Source organism: Lithobates pipiens, unplaced genomic scaffold, assembly GCF_037356315.1.
Source record: "Lithobates pipiens isolate NorthernLeopardFrog02 unplaced genomic scaffold, aLitPip1_a1.2 Scaffold_8, whole genome shotgun sequence".
NCBI lineage: Eukaryota > Metazoa > Chordata > Amphibia > Anura > Ranidae > Lithobates > Lithobates pipiens.
In genome coordinates this window covers 481,457,147-481,468,550 of record NW_027507903.1, presented here as the reverse complement: position 1 = coordinate 481,468,550, position 11,404 = coordinate 481,457,147, and the positions used below count along the sequence as shown (strand labels likewise).

Genomic DNA, 11,404 nt, shown 5'->3' with positions numbered 1-11,404 from the left:
CTCAAAATCCACTCGCAAAATGTGAGCAGGCGAGTGTAATTTTTGAGGGCTGCTCTGTGGGCATTTTCTTCTTTCATTCCTTATAAAACAATTAAAATCCATACACACTCGATTTAAAATCGTGCCACTAAACTTGGATACTATATCTGCTAAGGATTTATTTGGTATGCTGAAAGATTTTGACTCCAGGTCACATCTTGGTTCCCATTCTACTCTATGGGCATTCCTTTCCATCATTTATCTGTCATTCCATAGAAAACAGCTGTAATCCCAAATAATCGCAACCTTACAAACTGCTACTCTACTTGAGGAACAGCTGTGGGAAAGGTGAAAATGCTATGTCTCTCAGATTTGTCTGCAAATGAGATTATATTTTACTTCCCATTATATTCCACTCTGTCAAATGTCTTGTCATTCCATATAAAACAATAATAATCTTGTTTAATGTCAAATTTGGACATCACTGCTGAACGTAGAGAGTATGTCTGCTAAAGATTGATCTGATATGACCAATGGTTTTGACTCCAGGTCACACCTTGCTTCCCATTATATTCTATGGGCATTCCACTCTGTCATATGTTTGTCATTCCATAGAAACCAATAATAATCCCACTTAATCTGAATTTTGGGCATCACCACTGGACATAGAGAGTATGTCTGCTAAAGATTGATCTGATATGACCAATGGTTTTGACTCCAGGTCACATCTTGCTTCCCATTATACTCTATGGGCATTCCTTTCTATTATTTATCTGTCATTCCATAGAAAACAGCTGTAATCTGAAATAATCTCAACCTTACAATCTGCTACTCTACTTGAGGAACAGCTGTGGTAAAGGATAAATTGCTATGTCACTCAGATTTGCCTGAAAATGAGTTTAGATTTTATTTCCCATTATACTCTATGGGCATTCCACTCTGTCATATGTCTTGTCATTCCATATAAAACAATAATAATACTGTTTAATTTGAAATTTGGACATCACTGCTGAACATAGAGAATATGTCTGCTAAAGATTGATCTGATATGACCAATGGTTCTGACTCCAGGTCACATCTTGCTTCCCATTATTCTCTATGGGCATTCCACTGTCATATGTATGTCATTCCATAGAAACCAATAATAATCCCACTTAATGTGAATTTTGGGCATCACCACTGGACATAGAGGGTATGTCTGCTAAAAATTGATGTGATATGACCAATGGTTTTGACTCCAGGTCACACCTTGCTTCCCATTATACTCTATGGGCATTCCACTCTGTCATATGTATGTCATTCCATAGAAACCAATAATAATCCCACTTAATGTGAATTTTGGACATCACCACTGGACATAGAGAGTATGTCTGCTAAAGACTGATCTGATATGACCAATGGTTTTGACTCCAGGTCACATCTTGCTTCCCATTATACTCTATGGGCATTCCATTCTGTCATATGTTTGTCATTCCATAGAAAACAGCCGTAATCCCAAATAACCTCAATCTTACAATCTTCTACTCTACTTGAGGAACAGCTGTGGCAAAGGATAAATTGCTATGTCACTCAGATTTGCTTGCAAATGAGTTTATATTTTACTTCCCATTATACTCTATGGGCATTCCACTCTGTAATTTACCTTTGTTATGCCATAAAAAACAACATTAATCCCATCTAATCTAATATTAAACATGGCCACTGATATTTAAAAGTAGGTCTTTAAAAAAAAAAAAAACAACATTTATATGTCAAAAGAGTCTGTCACAAACTGAATTTTTTTTTCCATTATTCTCTATGGGCATTCCACTTTGTTCCATTATTCTCTATGGGCATTCCATCTCCCTGTTAAAGTCTATGGGCATTCCATCTCCCTGTTAAAGTCTATGGGCATTCCATTCTGTTATTCCTTTTAGTATGTCCCATTCTGCAGGAAAGTTTGTTAGTAGCTGAATTTCCTTCTCCTGTAATATAGAGACCATATAGCACCAGTTTGCACAGGGCTTTAAAATGGAGGAGGGCAGACAGTACCGTTACAATACAGGAGGCATCAGATTAAACCCAAAATAATCAAAAACTGTCAATTCATGCCCTATTACATTGTGTTCATACTTATTCATCCACAAACTAGCATTGTTTTCTGTCAACTGCAAAGACCCTGGTGAATACAGCTGTTCACTGGCACTCCCTCCTTCTGTGTCCCCACTGTAGCCTGAGATTGTGTATACCAGCTGTTGACCTCTAAGAAGCATGCTCCAGTTTCAGTTCCTTTCTAAGCTGTTCATGCTCATTTTTCCCAGCCATGTGACGCTACAGTAACACATCTACAGAGTGGTAAACTGGTGATTAATGGAGGCTTTACCTCCCCGTTAGCCCCAGCACATACACACAGGCTGTGACGGAGTCTGTGATTGCCAGCACCTTCTCCACAGAGCTTTGCAATGTGAAGCTTTTATCAGTCAACTCCACCATGTTACTACAAAATAAATAAAACAGTTGCTCTAAAATATAGATATGTAAATCAGCTTTAAGACTTTGTTGCTATAATTTATTTTAATGTTCCATTCTGAAACTTTTTGTATGGGACTGCTGTGCAAATACATTCTTACATCAGCAGAAAACTAGAAATGCCTCCCTCAGATCTTCACTGGAGGACAGGAAATGTCATGTGACCTCTGAACAGCAATAATTAAAGAACATACACAGCTGAATTTTTTTTATATTACATTAAAATACAGTGGCATGATCTTTATACATAAATAAAAGGGATGACAGCAACTAAACATTGTAGGTCTAGTATCACTTTAAGCAAACATCCTCCAATCTGGATTTTTATGTTAATTCTTTTAGCCATTTGCCTGGAGTTACTTTGTGAACACATCTAGACAAGTACAAGGAGCGGATCAGACAGTTTCAGTTAGTGTAATAAATAAAAACAAAAATTCACATATGATTGCTGCTATAACAAAAAGGGCAGACTGGGGCAGACCTGTAACACAAGGGCCAATTCAGGGTAGAACATTGACAAAAGCACTGAAGGAGGAAGCAAAAGATGGTGCAGCTGTTACTACAAGGCACAACCTGTCCTACAGCTTGTGCTGGACCACATAGCGCCTTACTCATCAGAGCACCAGCTGACAGAAGCTGGTACATATATCCCTTCATAGGAGGCACAAGCTTGGGGGGGGGGGGGGGGGGAGGGAGGGGTTTGACCAGAGCTACAAGGGAAGCCTGACCCATTCAATTCTTCCATTATAGAAAAGAGGCTTCAGACTCCCTGTAAAACCTAGGAGGACAAAATATATATTAATTTCTAGGAATGTGATCACAGCACCTGGCAGAGGCCACTTCTATATACAAATAGAACATGCCAAGCTCATAGACTGCAACAACTGAAAAAAAAAAAAAAAATTATAATAATAATGACACAAGAAAGAACATTAAAATGTTGAGGAATGTCACTTTTCTGTACACTAGAGGGTAGTATATGGCATCACTCAGTCCAGGAACTTGCGGTTTGGGTTTGCCCCAAACAAAGCAACTCGAATTTCTGGCATCATCTGAAAGAGAAAGGGAAAAGCAGTATTGTAACTATAAAAGCAAGGTCACAATCCTCAGACCTCTCCTACAGGAGGAACTCTTCTCTCCTGAAATATACTCTGCTCCTTCCTCTAATGCTCCTCTCCTGAAACACTCCATGGAAAAAAGAACATCTATCCAGAAACACGCACCTGCTGGGCGATGAGGTCCAACCGGCTTTCCAGCGTGTTCACCACCTTGATCTTGCCATCTGCGTTGTAAAGCTCTATACCTCCAGCACTAAAAAAGGACAAGAAAAAGGACTCCAATGAGGGAGAAACACATACAACTCTTTTTCAGGATTATTCTGGCTGGTGATGCAACAACTGACCAGGTTTTAAAGTAGAGCTCCACCGTAAAACCAAAAAAAAAAAAAAAAAAAAAAAAACACAAAAACAATTTATTAAAAGCCTGCAGCTGCTAACTTTTAAATAAATGGACACTTACCTGTCCAGGGTGCCCACAATGTCAGCAGCAGATGACGAGCAATCGCTTGTCTCTCGGCTGCCCCTGTCGCCATCCTCTGTCAGGGAATCAGGAAGTGAAGCGTTGAGGGCTTCAGTGCCCGGTTCTCTACTGCGCATGCGCATTTTCACTGGTCCCCGTTGTGTTCTGGGAACTGTGCATTTCGCAGAACACAAACGGGGGTTGGGGGAGGTGGGCGGTCATTCATTTGCTGCTAGCTATGCCCAAAGTGGGTGCAGATACCTGTACAGGTATCTGCCCCCCCCCCCCCCCCTGAAAAAGGTGGCAATTGTAGCACCGGAGGGGGTGGATACACTGAGTGGAAGTTCCACTTTAGGGTGGAGCTCCGCTTTAAAATTGACTGTAGTCATATGTGAGGCCAATCCTAATTCACTAGTATAGTTTACAGCAGTGATCATCAACCCCGTCCTCAGGGCCCACTAACAGGCCAGGTTTTATGCATTATCTTGGGGAGATGCAGCCTAGAATACTGCAATCACTGAGCAGCAAATTATATCACCAGTGATGCATTTCAGTTATCTTGCAAACTTGCCCATTTTAGTGGGCCCTGAGGACAGGGTTGATGACCACTGGTTTACAGCACCCTTCACACACAATGGATTACTTATGTACAATAACAGCTCGCTCTTATGGCAAATTGGATGTGAACATATTTCTCTGTAAGCTCATGATCATACTTGCTTGCCTGGCTCAGACCAGTCGTTTCAGCACCATGATCTCTGTACATTGGAGTGCCGAATGCTGCACCTTACAAGTACAGGATTCCCAGGGGTTTAACAGGGTTTGGTATTAGAGTTAAAACTTTTGTTGCTGCCTCTTCCGTGTGTTTTTTTTAATCCCACTAGCTTTATTGTCCCCTCACCACCCTTTATACTACCTGACCCAATGCAGTGCCCAACTGCAGCAGCTCTGATCAGCGTTCCTCTTCTCACAGGCTGCAGTGATAGCAGCAGCCATTGGCTCCTGCTGCTGTCAATCAAAACTTGTGAGCAGGGGCCAGAGCCAGACTGCACTGCGTGTCTGTTGACACACAGACACAGCCCAGAGGTGTGTCGCCATGCACAGAGCAGGCAAGAACTATTTTTTTTTTTTTTTTTATACATGCACTTTAGTTTTAGGTAAACCTGTTCAATTGCTTGGCAACATAAACTTAGCTGCTAATCAGCCAGCCAATCACATGGCAGGCAGCAACTCAATGTTTTTAGAAGTGATGAAGACACCTTGCTAACATTTAAACTGAGCATCGGCATGGGGACCTTAGTGACTGAACATGGCATCGTTGTTGGTGCCAGACAGGCTGATCTAAGTATTTCAAAAACTGCCGATATAGTGAGATTTTCTTGCACAACCATCCCTAGGGTTTACAGAGAATTGGCAAAAAAAATAAATAAAAGATATTTAGTAAACAGCAGTTGGGTGGAGTTAGTGTCTTCTTAATGTCAGAGGAGAATGGTCAGACTGGTTTAAGATGACAAAAGGCAAAAGAAACGCAAATAACCACAAGTTACAACCAAGGTATTCAGAATACAATCTCTGAACACACAACACATCAACCAACATCAGCTTGATGTCCAATTGAAACGAAACGTGTGACTGAATGAGAGTGGGTTCCATTAACGGCAAAGTAAGAGTTCCTATGGTGGCTGGATACCATGGAGACCTTTTAAGCAGAGAGGAGACGCCACTGAGTCCTTTGATCCTGGCTCCACTGGGAGAAGACATCCATTGGGATATTCATGCTCGTTTGATTCGATGTCGTACGACATTCGGATCCATCCATTCTGGTAAGAGTGCATAACTCGTTTCTTGTTGCCAGGATATACATGCTCTGGATTTATATTTTTCATCACAATATTACTTTTACAGTGGGACTGTCACTTGTATTATGACCTTTTTTTTTTTACGATTGGGAGCATAGGACTATTTCATATATGGTCACATGCCATTTTTTTTTTACTTTACATATTTCACTTTTGGGACTTGAATATTTCATGTATTGTTTTGTATGTGTTAGCGTTATTTTCTTTTCACAGTCACCAGATCTCAAGCCAATAGAGCACCTTTGGGGGTGTGGTGGAACAGGATATTTGTATTGTGGATGTGCAGCAACTATGTGATGTCAATAGGGAATACAATCTGGAGGAGTGTTTCCAACACCTTGTTGATGCCACAAAGGATTACAGTAGTTCTGAAGGCAAAAAAGTGGGTGCAACCTGATACTAGCACAGTGTACAATGAGAGGGAGGAGAGAGGAGAAAAAAAAAAAAAAAAAAAAAAAAACATTGCAACTTCAATCAGTAGATAATGGGTGTAATGTGGGCCTCTGCAGACATGTCCTCCAGCTTTCACTTCTGTATGTTTGACAGCTTTAAAAAAAAAAAAAAAAAGGGGGGGGGGGGACATGTCAGTGGACTATGGGAGCTCTCATAAGCACCCCTGCAGCCCAATAAAAGGCCATCTACCATGGTAGAAGATGGTACTTGCATTTTATTTATTCCCAGGAATCTGAAGGATGCAGCAGTGTGGGCAGAGCCCCACTGTTTTTAAACAGTGACAGAGGGCGTGTGGAGAAGATCCCCATCTGCTGTCACAGAGGGGGAGGCGTCAATTCTGAAATAGCAACACTTGTTTCAGTGGTAACTGTCCAAGGGAATTTTTCTAAAAAGGGGGACCAACAGGGGGTGCTATCACTTCCATAGTCTTATTGAAAATTTGCAAAGTTCTTACATCTCAGTGGCCAGGTATCCATCCTGGTCAATGACCACCTCCACATCTCTTTTCGTAGCCGCCTTGTAGATGGGAATATTTTTCTGTACCGAATTCTAGAAGAGGAAGAGAAGTAGCACATAAAAAACAAAAACAAAAAAAACAAACCCACAAACACCCCACACAACTTGTGTTTAAGAGAGCATGATGGAATAACAGTCAGGCTTTCCAGCTACAATGATTCCCTTCCCTGTCTGTTTCCATGGTAGTGTAGAAGAGTGACTAGCTACAGAGACACCAACCTCCCCTATACTTGTTTCACAAAAGGCACACTGACCAGGAAGTTACATTTCAGTGTTTGGGAGATGCTGGACAGCCACCACTCCCCCAGTTGTCTCTCTGGATTTTACAACGTTCTCTGTATCAAGTACCTGGATCCGCACACTTGCAGCACTCATTATGAAGGGTTTTCACCAATCCTGCGTTGAGTTCCCAGGTCGGAAAACCCACTGTGCCCATGTGGGATTGCCATGATCCCTGGTCTGCATACCCATTGTGCCCATTATGAGGGGGGCTCCCACCATCCTTGCACCAAGTTCCAGGGTCTACACACACACTGTGCCCATCATGAGGGGTTCCCACCATCCTTGTACAAGTTCCTGGGCCTGTATGCCTACTGTGCCCAATACCCATATTACAACATTTAGGATGAAACCCAGCACAGGGTACACAGCTAATGGGTCCCCCATGCATGTCAAATGACCCACTGCTCTATCACTGGATAACTGACAAACAAGCACAATTTTCCCTGTACAACCCATCTTCTGTCCCATCTTGTTGGCTCTCACCCTGATAAGTGGCATATCCTCCTTGCGACATCGGATAACGACCTTGGATTCCAGCAGCTGGTACAAGCCCTGAGGACAGGCAGGAGATCAGTTAGAAAGAGAGAACTTTATAGAGTACAGATAAATCACATCCAACCTTTACCTGTAAAACAAGTCCATCAAGCAAGGCCTGGTACCGTGCTGGGTCCTTTACCACTCGTGATAGCCGCTGCTTCGCCTCACTTAGGAGTTCCTATAATAATAACAATCAGTTAAAACATGGACAACACGGGATATAAAAGTCCGGTGTGTTAAACCCAATGTGTGAACATGCAAACGCAAGTCAAACAGTGGCCATACACAGCTCAATGAGGCAGATTTGGCTCCAGTGATCACCAGTAAAGCTCAGATCACTGGGAGGTAGAACCACGATTATCTTCAGCAAAAAGCTGAAATTTATTCAGTTTTAGCTTTCCATTTCTGGTTCATTTTTTTCGTTAACATTCTAATGACATCTTTAAACAAAAAACAGTTTTCATTTTTACATTGTTTTATGTCCATTTGTATGTTATTTGAAAATAAAGATTACCTTAAATAACAAAAAAAAAAAAAAAAAAAAAAAAAAAGGGGAGTAGAAGAGATTACACAGAAAGCCCTTCTCTGGGTATACATTTTCATCAAGAAAGTTACTCAGGGACACACACACACTTAGCAAGAGGTCATGTAATGCAAAATCAAATTGAGGCCATGAATGTCCCTGCCAGCTTGGGACTCAGTGGACAGATGTGTGTGAAAAGAAGCCTGGTTAGTGAGACAACCCTGGGTCTCCTAGTCTTAGGTGGGATGAGATCACTGTTTGTATTATGCTAATTAACTCACCTACTGTCTGCTAGCAAACTACTGTGAGGGTGTGCTTATACTTGTAATGTGTATTGTACTTTGTGAGCTTGATGCTGAACAGTCTGACCTGAAGTGGAAATATCTGATTAGTCACAACTTTGACCAGGTGGCTAGTTGTTTAACATAATGTTTATAGTATGTTGGTTGTTGCAAATATATTCCTTCTGAGATCCAGATACCAGCTGCCATGGAAGAGGAATTCGGAATGAGGTTGTGAGATGCAGATACAGCACAGGGGACCAGTGTCAGTGCAGACCCTGCTGGGATGGTACGATTGTCTGCTGGGAACTCTAAAGCCCCATACACAATCCTTCAGATTTACCAAAACCATATAATAGGAGGTCATACCTTCAGAGTTTCAATGTGTATGCAATCAGGCACTACATTGTTTTGGTAAGTCTGGAGACAAAACTCAGCAGAAAAATCTGATAGTGTGTATGGGGCTTAAGGAAACACTAGCCCGTGAGCAGCGACACCAATATATTATACAGCTTACCTGTAAAATACTTTTCTTAGAGTACGTCACAAGACAGAGCCATAGTAGTTACTGACGGGTATATAGGCACCACTAGCACACCCTAAACAGGAAGTTTAGCCCCCCTATACAACCCCTCCCCTTACTGAGAGTACATCGGTTTTGTAGCAAAGCAATATGTGTATTAGAAGAGGGGAGGGACCTCTGGGTCCCATGATGTACTCAAAGAAAAGGATTTTACAGGTAAGCAGTTATAAAAATCGTATTTTCTTTTTCATACATCACGGGACACAGAGCCACAGTATTTACTGATGGGATGTCCCAGAGCAATGCTATCTGAGGAGAGGAGACAACAAAAAGTATGGTGCAATCAGACCTGAGGACCTTGTATTGTTGCCTGCAGCACACTGCATCCAAAAGGTAATATCCTCAGGTCTTCTCACATCCACCTGATAGAATCTGGTGAATGTACGGACTGAAGACCAAGTTGCAGCCTTGCAGATTTGAGCCATGGAGGCCTGGTGATGCACTGCCCATGAAGCACCAACAGCCTGGGTAGAGTGCGCTTTGATTTCCACTTAGCAATGGTAGATTACAAACGCTGCCTGTCCTTTTTAGAAAATTGAACAAAAAAAAAAAAAATTATATATATATATATATATATATATATATATATATATATATGTTGAATGTCACAGAGGGCTGATCTGCTCAACATCCCTTAAGACTAGAAATAAAATAATTTCCTCTTGGTGTGGGACTTTAAATTAGGGCAGACAGCATTATGACAAGTTTGTTTGTTTTTTTATTCTTTATTTAATTTTTCATTTCCATCCTTCCATATAAAAAAAAAAAAAAAAAAAAAAAAAAAAAGTTATCTCTTTCCAATCATTCAAGAAAAAACAAACCCCTCGTACCCCCATATACACGCCATCTTGTCCCTATGTAACCGTCCGGCCTCTCTCTTCCCTTTAGCTCTTTTATTCTCTCATAGCTCCCCTCCTCTCTTCCTATCTCTCCGCTTGATCTAGTTTCCTTGAGTTATCTCCCACACATCCTCCAAGAGCTTTTAAAGCAATCCCACTCCGTCCATTTATCTTTCCGGCTCCGCCTCCATTCCTGTTCCCTCTCTCCATCTTGCTCCCACCCTTATTTATTTATATATATATATATATATATATATATATAATTTTTTTTTTTTTTTATTATAATTTACTCCATATATCCAGTCACTTATCCTGGGACTTTCTAATCTCTGCCATTTTCTTGGGATCAGTCCCTTTGCTACATTAAGATTAGACAATATAAAGCCTCAATATTACCAATCAGACTATCTGTCCCGTGGAACAAACAGACCCACGGAGCAAGAGGGATATTTCATTAGTTATTTCTTACAACTTCTATAATCCTTATCAAATTTTTTTTATGGTGCGACATTCCCATCATATATATATATATATATATATATATATATATATATATATATATAAAAAATCGTGCCTTTCATTTTTCACCTCTCCAGCACTCTGATGAAGTCTCGGATTGATAACTACTCACTCTATCCAGGGCAAGATTCCATCTCGCTAGGCATTTGTAATTTATTTCCACCATCTTAGAGTCCAATGCCGATTCATGGGTCAGTTTCCATATTTTTCCTAATCTATTACAACTAGTGCCACTTTCCCTTTCCAGTTTCTTGACATATGGAGGGACCTCCCCGCTCTCTTCCTCTAAGAGAGGATTTTATAGATTTGGGCAATACCATTTTTTGAATTCCCCTTCACCACCCGGGTTTCCATCTTTGTATAGTCTTCTTCCGATCTAATTGAATCCGACAATTTTTCCCCCAAATTTTTCAGCTGGTTGTACCTCCATAAGTCAAGTTTCCACCACTGTCTACTTGCAATGCTTGAATAGTACGTATTTTACCTATTACATGTTTCACTTGGACATTTTTTTATCCAATTACCACCCACCCCCCTCTTCCCCGGTGCAAAAAAAAAAAAAAAAAAAAAAAAAGTATCTCAAATAAAATCAGCGGAGAATTATATTTCCTGCTTTTTGTACGTATATTCTAACCCATATTTTAAATGTAGTGCGAGTGATTTTGTGTCTCCCCTGCCCCAATTCCCTGTAATGTGCTGGATTCCACATCATGTGTCCCAGGTGTATATCACTCATAGTAAATGCTATGTTCCTCCATCTTTCTCACTAGTCCATTCAACTAACGTGATATTACCACAGCATAATAATATTTTTTTTAAAGTCGGGAACCGCCAGGCCTCCATGTTTCCCCCCCCTCGATATAAAACTACAGCAGAAACACACAGTCTTTTATTGTGCCATATAAAAACTGGAGAAGATTACCTTTTAGCGTTTTAGAGAACGTTTGCAGGATCGATAGCTGAAGCGTTTTTTTGAAATTTATAAAGAATGGGGGGGGGCCGGAGGG

The 11,404-nt window shown here is 40.8% G+C and overlaps 1 protein-coding gene across 1 annotated transcript in view; it reads right to left on the bottom strand.

Moving 5' to 3' along the window:
- Window positions 1-2,505: 2,505 nt before the first annotated feature.
- Window positions 2,506-11,404, bottom strand: part of ATP6V1E1 (ATPase H+ transporting V1 subunit E1) — a 25,049-nt gene continuing 16,150 nt past the window's right edge. Inside the window, exons 5-9 of the mRNA XM_077468856.1 lie at window positions 7,741-7,830; window positions 7,599-7,667; window positions 6,772-6,866; window positions 3,711-3,798; window positions 2,506-3,539 (exon numbers count right to left, since the gene is read on the bottom strand). Coding sequence (XP_077324982.1) covers window positions 3,477-3,539; window positions 3,711-3,798; window positions 6,772-6,866; window positions 7,599-7,667; window positions 7,741-7,830 — 405 coding nt within the window. The 3' untranslated portion in view covers window positions 2,506-3,476. The remainder of the gene's footprint in view (window positions 3,540-3,710; window positions 3,799-6,771; window positions 6,867-7,598; window positions 7,668-7,740; window positions 7,831-11,404) is intronic.